The sequence below is a fragment of the Sciurus vulgaris genome (assembly GCF_902686455.1).
Source record: "Sciurus vulgaris genome assembly, chromosome: 8".
In the NCBI taxonomy this organism is placed as follows: Eukaryota; Metazoa; Chordata; class Mammalia; order Rodentia; family Sciuridae; genus Sciurus; species Sciurus vulgaris.
The window spans coordinates 146,740,434-146,755,365 of NC_136468.1; the positions used below are offsets into that span (position 1 = coordinate 146,740,434).

General features: G+C 48.2%; 1 protein-coding gene and 1 long non-coding RNA gene across 4 annotated transcripts in view; one reads left to right on the forward strand and one right to left on the reverse strand.

Moving 5' to 3' along the window:
* The window catches only part of BCL7A (BAF chromatin remodeling complex subunit BCL7A), a 28,022-nt gene extending 24,897 nt beyond the window's left edge, over nt 1–3,125 (forward strand). For both annotated transcript variants that reach the window (XM_079149648.1, XM_079149649.1), the window contains one exon: nt 1,155–3,125. In XM_079149648.1, coding sequence (XP_079005774.1) covers nt 1,155–1,226 — 72 coding nt within the window. In that variant the 3' untranslated portion in view covers nt 1,227–3,125. The remainder of the gene's footprint in view (nt 1–1,154) is intronic.
* LOC306667200 lies at nt 2,796–5,140 on the reverse strand. Of its 2 annotated transcripts, none has more exons than XR_013765461.1 (2): nt 4,755–5,140; nt 2,796–3,948 (listed from the first exon to the last, which is right to left on the reverse strand). It is a non-coding gene; the product is annotated as an uncharacterized lncRNA (long non-coding RNA). The 2 variants fall into 2 exon arrangements; XR_013765462.1 differs by having other exon boundaries at nt 4,744–5,140.
* Nucleotides 5,141–14,932: the final 9,792 nt, after the last annotated feature.

Genomic DNA, 14,932 nt, shown 5'->3' on the forward strand with positions numbered 1-14,932 from the left:
AAATTAAGGGGAGAAAATGCAGGGAGGAAGAGAGCAGGTCTTCCAGAGTCCCCAGCTCCTGCTGCGTGGTCCCCAGAAGACGCTCACACAGCCTGCCTCCAAGCCTGACACCCACCCCACACCAGGTCCAGTGCCTGTATTTCAGATGTACCACCAAGCACCTGCTGCATGCCAGGTACCAGGAACACAGGGCAGCTCAGCTGAGAGGTCCCTCCCGGCACTCATGGGCTGAGGATGGGCACTCATGCCAGGAGGCCCAGCAGACACAGGCAAGACACGCAGTCTGACCGAGTGCCGTGTGGGAGAGAGGCACAGGGTGACACCAAGAGAAGTAATGATACCTTGGCAGGAGTACTCGGGCTGTGTGGGAGGACATTCTGGGAGGCCGCGGCTGAAGCTCCCACGTCATCCAGGCAGGTGGAGGCTCAGGAGTGGCAGGGCAGTGATGAGCAAGAGAGGCGAGCAGGCCACGAATGAGAATTACTATGGGGTGGGGTGGGGGTAGGCGCCGAACAAGCCTGGGCTGTATCCCAGGCTCGCGGCGACACAGATTGGGAACCACCAGTCAGAATGGGTGTGATCAGGAGTTTGATCTCAGGTGTTCTCAGGTGTCAGGGTGACTGGGTGGTGAGTGACTGACTATTTTGATCTTTTTGGGGGGTCATGAGACATCTTGGGAATTTTGGGATAATTGCAGACTTTTCCACCAGAATTATGTGCATGTGCGTACATTTGTATCTGCCCTGGGCTGGGAACCCGTGTCCTGGAGGAACAATAGTTCAGGCGACTCAGTGGGTCTGGGCCTGGGAAGATGGCCTTAAGCCTGGGCAGGGCAACTGTAGCTGGTGTACAAATCATCACCCTCACACTTCACTGCAGATGGGACAGTCTCTCACAAGGAAGCCTGGATCATCTGGGTGGGGCGAGGGGCGAGAAGCTCAGAGGCAGAGGATCCCAGGGTGACACTGCACTTGCAGGGCCAGGCTGGGGCTTTGCATAGTTCTGAACGCACTGGGGCGTGATGTTCCCCTGTGGCCGCACCTGGCTGGGGCCGGGACCACAGCTCCCCTCTCCCTCGCCGTCTTCCTGGGTGCAGCCAGAATCCCTCTCCTGCTTATTAACCCATGTCTCTCTGCTCTTCCTTCTTCCCCAAGGATTTGGAAGGAGTGCCACCCTCTAAAAAGATGAAGCTGGAGGTCTCTCACCAGAACTCCGAGGAGATGTAGGCTCCGAGCTCCGTCCTCCGGTCCGTGTTCTGCGGCAGGCGCATCAGCAGGCTTATTCTAGAAAAGTGCTGCCCAGCGATTCTCTTGGGCGCGAACAGGACTACTAACGTTTCAAGTTTACCAAGTGCAAATCCAAGAAGACCCAGAACGGCGAAACTTCTCAGACACTGAAGAACTCTGCTGCGAAGCCAGCACTCGAACCCAGAGGCGGCCGTCCTGGGAGGCGGCCGGCCGCTCAGGAGCGTCCACACTGTCTCGGAAGCCAAGATTACGTTTGTGTTGCTGCTGTTTCCCCCACTTCTCTATTTAACGATATAAGCTATTCGAGGGTGGTACCCATCAGGAATTCGCTTTTTGTCGGGGGCTTTTCACTCTTCTACCAATTCCTTCCGCTTTCTTTTTTTGTGCCTTGTGCCCTTGAGGTGACCTCTGGCATGTTTCCTGGTTGTTTTGCGTCTCCCTTTACGAAGTGCCCTCTCGGTCTAGCTGAGGCAGCGACAGGGGCACCACCTTCCTTGCCCCTGTCCTCCCTGCCCAGGACTGCTGTGGAGGAGGTGGGCTGGAGCTGCGGGACAGTAGACACTCCTCAGCTGACCCAGTTTCGAGAGGGGGGACTTGGGCACACCCTGAGTGTAGGCTTGGCACCAGCCTCTAGGACCCCTGGAGTCACAGGTGCCAGGGCCCAGTCCTCAAGGGCTGGCCTCCTCGAGTTCAGGCCACGCCCTCACCTCCTGGGGAGGGGGGCTTGGGGAACTGGGCATTTCCAAGCTCCCAGAAGCCCAGATGAACATGCAAAGCCCTTAGATTTTTCTGGCACTTCCATGTCTTGCCCCCACCATCTCCACCCCTCCATCACTGCTTTCTCCTGGACCTCCGAAGACGAAGTGGCTTCTCTGGCTGACTGTGTGTTTGTCTCCTTAAGACAACAGCAGGACCAGGAGGTGGGAGCAGGCAGCAGGGATAGCTGGTGCTGAACTTTCTCACAGGACGTTGCTTGGATTTCAAATCCACAGAAACCTGCTGCCCTCTGAACCCCGTCCCCCCAGAGCCTTGGGCCTCCCCCGGCCCCCAGAGGCAAGATTGCAATCGGAGGAAACCCGCTGGCTTCTGGGAAATGTTCTGACTCTCAGAGCCGACAGTTGGATTGAATCTCATTCCCAGGACCTGCCGTTGGTCTCCGCCAGGGATCCGGCCTTGACGGTTGGGCCTTAAAGGCCAGAAACAAGGCACCAAGGAATTGGAAAGATTTGCACAGCCTCCAGAAAGGAGCGACTGAATTTCCCCTTCCCGTGCCCGGCCTGCGCTGGGACAGTCCTCTCCAAGTGGAGATGCCCTGGATGAACTGCCTAGCTATTGAGTTTGGAGGCCTGGTTCGCTCCTAGTTCACACATGGCCCCTGGGACCCTGACCCTTTGCCTAAGCTTTCTTTACTGCACTGGAGTTCTGACTCCCTTTGAGTTGTGTGTTATGGGGGGCGGGAGGGGGACTTTGGGTTTTGTTGGGGATTTTTGTTTTTGTTTTTGTTTTGGCAAATTGGTGCATATTCAGGTACCACTTGACACGTGGCTCTTTCTCCCGACCACCATGGGAAGTGTCTGCCAGGTTCCATTTTCTAAGAGTTTCTGAGGGTGAAGCTCCTATTTTTTTTTTTTTAGGGAGCCTATTTCCTGCACTTCAAGAAGAATCAAAATGTTCCTGAATTTCAAATACCTCATGCAAAATGTCTCCTGAAATAAGGGAAGAAAAAAAAAAAAAAAAACTGAAAATCTTAATGTTGAAGTTAGTAATGCCGAAAGGTTCTGTCTTAAAAAAAAAAAAAAAAAAAAAAAATCCTGTACTTATCAATTTTGCCCCTCAGGCTGTCAGTTCTACTGGGAACTGTGTTCTGCGCCTGGGTGTGGAAGTGACCCGAGGCGCCACCTCTCAACGTATCTCAAGGCGGCTTTATCTCCAGATCCTGTAGAGTTAGGGTAACTTTTTTTTTTTTTTTTTTTGGCAGCAGAACTCCATTTTGATGAAAGATGAATTTGGATATTTATTTCTTTTTTGGAAAATGAGAGGTTACAACCCAGACAGCTAAAGGAGACTCCAACACCCGCATCCATGGAGACAGGAAGGCAGCCAGGCCTCCTCTGCCCACGCGGCCTCTCTGGACAGGCGATGGGAGCTGGCCCGGTGGAGGGTGAAGACGTCCACGGTACTGAGGCTGTCATTAGTTTTTCTCTGAAGTGCCTGAAGGTAGGAATGGGCCAGCGGTTGGGACCAGCTGGGCCCCACCAAGGCCACGCCAGGCAAAGCGCCAGCAGCCCTGCACTCCACGCTGGCCGGGAAGGCCTTCCGCTCGGAATGGTTAGACTGCAGAAATCCAATGTGCTTCCTTCCCCAGCGCAGCCTGCTCCTCGGAGCTGCTGCTCCCCACCCACCCTGCGCCCCTCGCCCTCATCCCCACCACGGAATCTAAGACCTTTCAGCCGGCCGAGCCCGGGCAGGGGCTCCTAAGCGAATGCCTTCCGCGGACATCAGGCCCCATGGCCTAAAGGGCTCCCAGGGCAAACTTAGTTCTCCCCCCAAAACTTGAAGGTGGGGAAGCTGCAGCTACACATTCCACAAAGTGCTGGCACTTACCCCCATAACCCGGAAGGCTGACGACGGATTCGTATGGGCGGTGACCTCCCATCGTCAAACGGTGTCATGGTTTGGAATGTTCATTATGGCTGAGGACCTGGTTAGAGGTACAAAGACCTTTTTTTCCACCGTTACCTAATTTTTTTGTCCCTCCTCTTAAACGATTTTCTTTTTTTGGTGTGTTGTACAGCAGTATAATTTTTCACTTATTTATTCCATCAGTAGATATGGTTTGTACAATGTACAATGGTTCCATTTCAGAAAATAAAAAAAAAAATTTCAAATCATGAGTACACATGGCTTTGTTGCATTATAATAAAGAGTCAAAGCAGGTGGATGTGTGGGCAACGTGAGCCACACCTGTAATCCCAGCTTGCTTGGGAGGCTGGGGCAGAAGGATCACAAGTTGGAAGCTGACCTGGGCAACGTAGCAAGACCCTATCCCAAAATAAAAACAGGGCTGAGTGTAGCTCAGTGGCAGAGCACGTGCCTAGCCATGTTCAAGGGCCCGGGTTCAATCCCCAGCACCATACAAAAAATCAGGCAGATGGCAAGAATGAGCTCACTGGCTGCTTCCGCATGGCTATGTCCCTGGAGGTACAGGTTGAGGTGAGCTCCTCGCACACAGGGACTATTGTGGCCACAGCCATGATAGCTGTTATTACTAAGCATCAGAGGGGGTCAGGTGGACCACTAGACACTCCTTTCTGTGGACAGGTATTGTCAACCACCTCGGGTAGGTGAGTTCCTTGTCCAGCTCATGTGGCCAGGCAGAGCCCCAGTCTAAAAGCCACCCCTGGGGCTGGGGGTGTAGCTCAGTGGTAGAGCTCTTGCCTAGCATGTGCAAGGCCCCTGGATTTGATTCCCAGCTTCACAAAAAATAAAGCCTCACCTGACACATACCCCAGGCCTGGGTTCCAGCAAGGACATAAGTTTGCTGCTTCCCAGACTTTGGAAGCCTTTGGCCTGCGGGAGGGACTCTGGGACGTGGACATGCAGATGGGCGGTGACCTTGTCTTGACTCCGTAAATGGGCATCTGATCGCCTGTGGTATGGCTGGAACCAGAACCTTCCCTGGGCCCTTTCCTCCTAGCTGAGATTCCCCTCCCCCTTTGACTTTTTCTTCCCCTTGTCCAGTTTCACTTCCTCTTCCAGCTGAAACCTGGCCCTGGCCTGGGTGAGCTTCCTGGATAATGTGGGGAGGGAATATTATTCTAGAAGGTCTGGGCCAAGTCTCACTACGGAGAGCGACCTGGAAGCAAACGCTCTCCTTTTTGTTCTGCCTGCCTCTCTGACCCACCCTGATCTTTTTTACTGTGAGTTTCCTTGTTTTTACCAGAATTGGTTACTCAGCTAAATTAACTCCTGATATGGAAAGTTCAGATGAATAAAAAACAAGTCACAGGGGGCTTGTTTGTTTAACCGAAAAAAAAAAGGAAAAGAAAAAAAACTTGAGCTGGCTGGCATATCACACTGTTTCTGTCCTCCCTACTGTCTGTCCCCTTCCAGACTGATCTCTCTGCAGATCTCTGCCACCCATGTCTGCAGCCCCCAAACTCTGATCTCCCAGTTATTGTTTCACTTTCAATGTCACTTGGCATCTCTGTCTCTCTTGAGCTGAGTGACTTCCACCATCTGCATCAAGAAGCAGTCATGCACGAGAGCAGAAAAGGGACGTTTTGCAGGCATTCATTGAGCACCATCTGTGTGCTGGACCCTGAGCAGCAATGACTCAAACATGACCCTTCTCCCCTAGGTAATAAAGGTGCCCTGGAGCACTGAGGAGCTGCCTAGCACACTTGGGGAAAAGGCAGACCTGCATTTTGATGGCAGGGTCAGGGGAGCTCCTAGAATGGTGGAGGAACTCCAGGCTAAGGAATGCAGTTTTCCTTGATGTGAAAGAGTGACTGATGGTTTCTGAGCCAGGGCTCTGCTGGCTGAGGGATGGAGCTGCCAGCCAATAGCATGGAAGTGAAAAGGGCCCCCTGGAGGTGGGGGCAGCACAGCTTGGAAACTGGAACAACAGTCCAAGTAGGAGGCCCGCTTTGGCAAGAGGGCCCTTGTGCCCCCAAGTGACATGATGAAGGCACTCAGTATTGCAGCCAGGTGGGCAGGGAGGGGAGTGGTGGACTAGGGGAGGCAGGCTCAGGTCCAAGTTCATAGCAAGCCAATGTGTCATGGAGGTCTGTGGTGAGGCTGAGGATAGACCACAAATCCTGAAAGCCAATTTAACCTCCTCCTCAGCTCTTCTGGGTGAGGAATACAAGTTATTCTCCAGAGACGCAGAGTGGGCAGCCACTGGCTTTGTCCAGTTGCATTCCCCTCTCCTTCCACTAGGGGTCGCCCTCATTCATTTGCTTTAAGTGAAGCTGGCGCTTGTGGGTTAATCAGACCTGTCCAATCCCATGGTTCCACCCTGAGGCTACCACCATTGGTTCAGGAATGGGCACATGACCCTCAGTGGTCCAGTGACAGTCAGCCCTGGGATTTCTGTGAAACTGGTGGGAAAAAGTCCTGGTGTAGCATGGTGGGGAGGGAGGTGGCAGAGGTGAGTTGCGGGGGCTGTCTGCCCACAGCCAGGGGAGACTGGAGATGAAGCCCGCACAGGAGAGAGTTGAGACGCTGAGTGTGAGCTTCCTGAGAGCAGCACTTGAGCCCTCAGCTCCAGCGTGCCCTGAACACAACCCTCCCCCTGAACTTCTCAGTTTTGTGGGCTAATAAATACCCTTGATTGTTAGGTCAGCGTTCACTGGCTCTTTCTCCCCAGTGAGCTCCCCCCCCATCCCAGGGCTCAAAGCGTGTCCTTGGCAAATCCAGGAGCCCCTCTGCATGGGAGGGGTGGTTCTGGTATGGTAGCTCTGACTCCTGACTGAATGCCATTCTCTCGGAGGAAGTTTCTGTCCCTCTCCTAAGGTACTCCCTTTTAGTGCTCTCATGTGACAAGGACTTGGGAGTTTCCCAGCTGATGACAAGGAAGTAAGCAGAGGGTAGGTAACATGGACCTATTTTGGATCTTCTATAATCTTCAGCATCCAAAGCTCCACCACTGCAGAGCTGTGTGACCTCGGGCAAATATCTCAATCCCCCTGGGTCCCAGTTTCCTCGTCTGTAAAATGGGGAGGATAATATGCCTACTACTAAGCATTGTTGTGAGGCTTAAATGTATGAACATACATAAAGTTCTCTGAACAGGTCCTGGTGCACAGTAAATCTCAAATATTAGCTGCTATTTTTATTGCTATTACTGTTATTTTCCCCTAACATCTGGAAGTCCAGCTCTGAGGGCATGAGGCACAGGGAAAGAGAAGAACTCTCCATCTCCAGCTCTCTTGGACTTCCCTCTCAGAGTTACACTTTGCTCTTGGAAGACCCACCTCTTCTCCAAATGATGGACTCTGGAGTTGTCCCAGATGCTCCATAGCTGAGTCTGACCTTGTGGGATGAGTGGAAGCGCACCAGGAAACAGGCAGAAGGGAGGCGTTCCTGGCTGAGGAAGGGCCTGAGCACAGGGCTAGAGTTCAGGGGACACATCCCTGCCGCAGATGCTGGCTGCTCAGGGAAGCCACCCACACAGAGTGCTTCAGAGCCCTGGTCTCTGAAACAGCCCACTCGAGACTCATTTTTTCAGCTCCTCACCAACGTCATCTTCAAGGTCTCTGGGGAGAGGCCTCCAGGAGGCAAGGACCAGAATCTGGTGCCATGCCTATGGATCCTGTCTCCCTCTGGGATGCTCCCTGGGCCAACAGCATCTCCATGAATGTGCTGGCAGACTTGGAGTCTATGGCTCTCTCTCTCCAGATCTTGGCAGAAACAGAAACCTGCTTTGCAACATAGAACCTCAAGAGGCTCTTAATCCTGCTCCTTTCTCCCTCGGGGCTCCCAGGGTGATGAGCTCATTTGACCTGCTTGCAATCCGGAATGGTAGCTTAGAACAGAATAGGACTCTCTCCGGTCTGAGGATATAGCTAGGTTGGTAGAGTGCTCACCTTGCAACCCGCAAGGCCCTGAGTTCAATCCCATCAGCAACAAAAAGAGAGTTCCTCCATTCTGCAGAAAAGAACCAAGGTCAGGGGGGTGACTATAGGGACTCGGTAAGGAGGGTCTGGAAAGCAGCCTGCCTTGCCCTAGATCAGGGATTTAATTAAAAGGCAGCCACATTCATTTATTTGCATATTGTCCCCTTCTGCTTTCATCACACAACTGTAAAGTAATTGCCACAGAAACTCCATGGTTCTGAAGTGAGAATATTTACCATCTGGCCCTTCCCAGAAAAGGGTTGCCAACGCTTGCCCTAGACTGTGCTTTCCTGTTAAAACACTATGTAGTTGAAAGAATAATAATAATTACCTCTTATGTGCTAGACACTATGCAAGACTTTAATAAAATTTTTATTGACATGTAAGGATATAGCTCAATGAATATTTTTTTCTTCTGCAGTGCTGGGGATCAAACCCAGGCCTGCAAGTATGCCAGGCAAGCGCTCTGCCACTGAGCTATACCAGGTATAAATCTTCACACATACCTGAATACACCTGTATTACGTTATCACCACCCAGCTCAAAAATCAGAATATTACCCTCCAAAAGTCCGCATTCTATCCCTCTGCCGTCTCTTCCCCTTCAAGAATAGCTGCTACCCTGCTTTGCTCCCTGCACAGATTCATTTTGCCTGTTTTTTCAATTTTATATTCATGGAATCAAAAAGCACATGCTCCTTTGTTTTGGTTTTTGCAGTACCTGGGATTCAGCCTAGGGCCTCTCACATGCTAAGAAAGCTTCCCACCACTGAGCTTCATCCCCAAGTTGGTGTGAGATTCACCAACATTGCTTCATGTCATTAGAGTCCATTCATCCTCAGTGCTGGAGAACATTCAGGGGGGCCAGTCAAATCCAGTGTACTTACCCACTCTTCCGCTGCTGTGCCTGTGGGATGTTTCCAGCATGCAGAGATGGGAGGGACCTTTAATAATCCATTCAAGATCTTAGACCTCCATGATCTCATTTCACCTTGACTTCTACCCCGAGAGAGGGGCAGATTCAGAGCTTCATTTTATAGATGTGAAAACTGAGGTTTGAAGACCGTGCCACAGCAGGTGGGAAGCTGTCATTAAAGGTATGTTTGTGGGTTGGGGTTATAGCTGAGTTGGTAGAGTCCTTGCCTTGCAAGCACAAGGCCCTGGGTTCAATCCCCAGTATCGCAAAAAAAAAAAAAAAAAAAAAAAAAAAAAAAAGTATGTTTGCTGTCCTGTTCGATTCTGGCTTGAAATCCACTGTGGGTACACACAGTCAGCCCTTTGCACCTGAGGATGTTGAACTCAAGACTCGGAGGACCACAGGGATTTGAGCATCCTTGGCTTTGGTATGTATAGAGGTTCTAGAACCAATTCCCTCTATATGGAGGACTGGCCTGTACTATATAATTCCATTCCTGTGAAATTTCTAGAAAAAAGCAAAACAGCCTAGTTTTCCTCAGGCTGGGAACAGAGCTTAACTGCAAAGTGACTTGAGGGAATGTTTTTGGGTGATGAAAATCCAAAACTGGTTTGTGGGGATGATTTGACAACTGCATGAATTGTACATTTCAAATGGGCGAATTTAAAGGGATGTAAATCATATCTCCTGGCCAGGCACAGTGGGACATGCCTCTTATCCCAGCTACTCCTGAGGCTGAGACGGGAGGATCACAAGTTCAAGGTCAGCATCAGCAACTTAGTGAGACCCTTAGCAATTTAGTGAGAACCTGTCTCAAAAATTAAAAAAAAAAAAATACATTAAGAGGGCTGGGGAGATAGCTCAGTTGGTAGAGTGTTTGCCTTGCAAGTGCAAGGCCCTGGGTTTGATCCCCAGCACCAAAAAAAAAAAAAAAAAATAGATTGGGGGTGGGGGTGGGGTATAGCTCAGTGTTAAAAAGCCCTTGAGCCTTAGGTTTGATCCCCAGGACCAAAAAAAAATTTTTTTTAATTATAAATAAATATATAAATAATACCTGGACAGGCTACTTTTAAAATCCCAAAATATTTCTTCACACACCTGTGCCTCAATTTCCCCTGTCTATGGGGTCTTAGGCTATAGCTCAGTTGGTAGAGTGCTTGCCTCACAAGCACAAGGCCCTGGGTTCAATCCCCAGCACAGCCAAAAAAAAAAAAAAAAAAAAAAAAAATCACCCTATCTGTGAGATGGGGTTAACTACCCCTGCCCTGCCTGCCTTCCAGGTTGCTCGGGGACAGGGAAGAAGAGGATGTATTGGTCATGCTGTGCAAACCGTCCAGGACCTACAACCAGGTGCTCTCTGTAAAGGCACCGGGTCCTCTCTGGCCAGAGGTGACGTCTGGAGCTATCGGGATCCTGTTTGGCTGTGTGTATCCGACCTGCCGCCGGGTCAGGGCTGCTGAGCCACGCGCGGCGGATGCACTGGCCCTGAACTCTTTCTCCGAGTAGTCCCCAGAGGTGGCCGCCGCCTTTCAGTTTCTGCACTTGTTTATTTTCAAAGGGACATTGCCAGACCGCGAGGCCACCCCTGCCCTTTCATGGTTTGTTTTATCTAGGAGATTTCAGGAAGAGAGAGAAGAGGTAAAGAGGCCAGAAACAAATCCCTCTGCCAGCGAAGAATTGCAGGAGGCCCCAGCTGTTAGGCTGGCGGGGCAGTCAGATGGGCCCCAGCTCATTTGCAGAGGAGTGCCAGAACTGTCCCTGCCCCAGGGGGCTTTATAAGATTGACCAGTGGGAGACTACTGATAGTGTCAATGGCCATCACAACCGCACAACAAGGATGCTGGAATAATTGGATATCTGTATGCAAAAATAATGACCTAATACCTTGCACCTTATTGCAACTTCACTCAAAAGGGACCACAGACTAAAATGCAACTCAGAAACCCAAAAATTCTAGAGGAAAACAGGAGAAAATCTTTGTGAGGTTAAGCAAAACTTTTAAAAATTAAATTTAAGGGCTCAGTGGTAGAGCCCTCCCCTAGCATGTGTGAGGCCCTGGGTTCAATTCTTAGCACCGCATATAAATAAATAAAATAAAGGTCCATTGACAAATAAATTTTTTAAAAAAATAATATTTAATTAATTAACTAATTTTAGTACTGGAGATTGAATCCAGGGACTCTCTACCACTCTCTTTTTTGTTTGTTTGTTTTGAGACAGGGTTATATATACATACATACATACATACATATATATATATTTTTTTTTAAATTTGTCAATGGATTTTTAAAAATATTTTTTAGTTGTAGAAGGACGCAATATCAGGCTGGGAATGTGCCTCACTGATCCAGTGCCCCTGAGTTCACTCCCCAGTACCAGAAAAAAAAAAAAAAAATTAAAAAAAGCAAAGAGTTCACAATATCTTTATTTTATTTCTTTATTTTTATGTGGCTGAGGATGGAACCCAGGGCCTCACATGTACCAGGCAAGCGCTCCACCATTGAGCCACAACTCCAGCCTCGAAATAGGGTCTTACTGAGTTGCCTGGGCAGACCTCGAACTTGTGATCCTTCTGCCATACCTCCTGAGTTGCTGGAACTATAGGTGTACACCATGGTCCCATGGAGAAGCTGGGTTTTTGTTTGTTTGTTTTTTTAAAGACATGACAGCAAAGCACTGTCAAAGAAAAATGGATCAATTAGACTTTATTAAAATTAAAAATTTCTCCTCTGCTAAAGACACTGCACAGAGAATGAAAAGACAAGCCTTGGACTAGCAGGCAATTTTTGCAAAACACATATCTGACAAAGGAATTGTAACTAGAATATTTAAAGAACACTCAAGAGTGCATAGCAACAAAGCAAACATCTCTCTCCTCTCTCCGTGTCTAAAATATTTGCATGGACATTTCATCAAAGAAAATGTATGGAAAGTAAATAAGCATATGAAAGATGCTGACCTTATTAGGCATTAGAGAAATGCAAATTAAAACCACAGTGAGATTCCTTGACCCGCCTGGTAGGATGTTTAAAAAGACTGACCATGTCAAGTACAGACATGCAGAGCAACCAGAACTTTCATGCGCTGCTAATGGAATGTAAACTGTGTGGCTCTTTGGAAAAAAGCATTCGGTAGATTTGGGTGGCAAAAGCCTTCAATCATAGATGCTCAGGAGCCTGAAGCAGGAGGATTGTAAATTTGAGGCCAGCCTGGGCAATATAGGGAGATTCTGTCTCAAAATAAAATAAAAAGGACTATGGATGTAGCTCCAAGGTAGAGAACTCAAGTGTGTGATCCTGGGTTCAATTTGCAATACCAAAAACAAAACAAAACAAAACAAAAAAATAGTTTGGCAGATTCACATAAAATTAAACATAAACTTACCCATGACTCAGTAGCCCCTCTCCCACATATTTACCTAAGAGGTGAAAGTGTACAAGAACCTAAATGTGGCCTTATTCATAATCACCAAAAATTAGACAAAACTAAAATGGCCCTCCTCTGGCGAATAGAAAAACTATAGCATATTCATGAAATGAAACACTACTCAGCAATAAAAAGTAATAAACTATAGAGACATACAACAGGGAAAGATCTTGGATGCATTATGTTAAGTGATAAAAGTCAGATTCAAGTCTGTTTATTGAATGATTGAATAATAATATTGATCGATTGAGTTGGGGCTCAAGTAACCCCAGCTGGTCTCCTCTCTCTCTCCCCCCACCCCCAGTACTACATTCCCAGCCTGTTTTATTTTTCATTTTGAGACAGAGTTTTGCTAAAATGTCCAGCGTGCTCTGGAACTTGCAATCCTCCTGCCTCAGTTTCCTGAGCCACTGGATTACAGGTGTGCACAGTAAGGCAGGAGGATTTCAAGTTTGAGGCCAGCCTGGGAAATTTAGGGAGACCAGTCTCAAATTAAAAAAAAAAAAAAAAAAAATAGAGTTGGGATGTAGCTCAGTGATAGAGTGCTCGCTTGGTATGTGAGAGTCCCTGAATTCCCAATACCAAAAAAACTCCTGGAACCGTGTGCAAAAAAATAAAAAAACCTTTTGTAAATGTTACCTTGATATAACCATGGAAAACTTAGGGCCACATACTCTTGTGCCAGGCACTGTTTAAAGTCCTTTACATATGTTTTGACTCAGTCCTCCTGGCAATCCTATGGAGCAGGTAGGTCAAATTGTGAAAGTTCTATCCCAGAGTCCCTCAACTTGGGTTTCATTCTGCTTTGGTCTGTTCCCCATTGTCTTCCTTCTGTGAACCTCACCTCTTCTCTGTTGGTCCCTCTTTACTCCCACAGCAACAGGAGAAAAAGTCTCCACTAACTCGTTCCACTGAGGGGCCCATAGCTAATAAATGAGACTTAGCAGGAATTTCAAACTCAAATACCCACAGCAACCAGGCAGGTAATGAGAATAAGCACAACAGTCCAGGACAATAGGGAGGGGTGGGGACTGGGGTGCAGAGGCTTTGCCTGGAGTGGATAGTTGCACCTAAGTTCCAGCAGCTACCAGAGGAAATAAAGGCCCAGGGTTGTCAGATATTCTGATTGTTTGAGAATACCCTAACATTCTAATGTTTATATGAAATGTTGGAATTTTTAAAATGTTAGCAAATAGCTGGATTCAGTGCCCCACACCTCTAATCCCAATGATTTGGAAATCTGAGGCAGGAGGATTGAAAGTTCAAGACCAGGCTCAGCAACTTCATGAGACCTTGATTCAACAACAACAAAAAAGTTTAAAAGGGCAGGAAATGAAGCTCCATGGTAAAGCACCCCCAGGGTCAATCCTCAGCACTGAAAAAAATGTTAGCAAATAGTCAAAAATTTTAAAAACTGTGTAGATGTTAGTTAAAAATACTCTCCCTCCACCTTCTCCAAAACCACCCCCCAGGTACAAAAGAGTGAGAAGCAGAAGCAGAAGATTCATAGTTAGTGAAACGAAGCATTATCTGCAGCCCTAAACCACAGTAAGTGAAAGTGGGAAGGAGAACGGAGGAATAGACATGACCTTTTGCAGGGCTGGGGGTGTAGCTTGGTGATGGAGCATTTGGCCAACACATACAAGGCCCGCGTTCAATCCCTAGAAGCAGCACCAACAACAAAAACAAGACAGAAGGAAAAAAGAAATGAACTTGGCAAGGTGGAGGAAGAGCAGGCCAAAGACCTGCACAAGCAGATCCCAAGGAGACACAGGCCAGGCCTCTTCCAAGATCCCAGAGGCTCTAGAATCCAAGGCATGGGACAGCAGCGGTGGGTACAGCAGCAGCAAGTTCATGGCCCCTTCCCTGGCCTTGCTCCAGGGATTCCATGGCTTCACCCAGGCCCTCCCAGAAGACAACTGGAGGTCCTCCCCTGGATGGCTGGGACACCCCTCCCATCAGGAGACTTCCAGACACCCACATTTAGGAGCCTCCATTCAAAAAGCTGCTGGTCACACATTGACTCAGCCATTGATGGGCCTTGCTTCTGCCACCACATTGATGGTGGGGTTGTCCTAATGGCTCCTTTCCAGATTTCGGAAGAAAGCTTCCAACATGAATAGAGTTCAGGACTAATTGGGGGTGGAGGGAAGTTGCGGGGGGAGGATGAACAATGTAGGGAGCAAAAGAGACTTCAAATAGCTGGGCACGGTGGCTGGTGCACACCTGTAATCCCAGTAGTTTGGGAGGCAGAAGCAGGAGGATTGAAAGTTCAAGGCCAGCCTCAGTAATTTAGTGAATAGTTTAGTGAGATCTCAATTTGGTGAGACCACGTCTCAAAATAAAAAATAAAAAGTGTTAGGGATGCAGCTTGGGGGTAAAATACTTCTGAGTTTAATCCCTAGTACTAAAAACAAAACAAAAACCAAAACTTCAAATGAACTCAAAAGAGGTAAGAGTCAACATTGCATCCATGAAACAAGAAGAGATGCTCTTAAGAAAGTTAAAAAAAAAAAAAGGCATTATTTAAACTTTTAAATTTTTAGTAAAATTTCCCTAAAAGTAGGTCAAAGAAAAAAAATCAGAAAATATAGTTGTCTCCCATTTCTGTGGTTTCATACTCAAGGATTCAACCAACTTTGGATAAAAAAAATATATGGGAAAAAATCTGCATCTGAGTCAAGTGTAATGGCATGCAATGAAACCCTGTCTCAAAATCTTGTC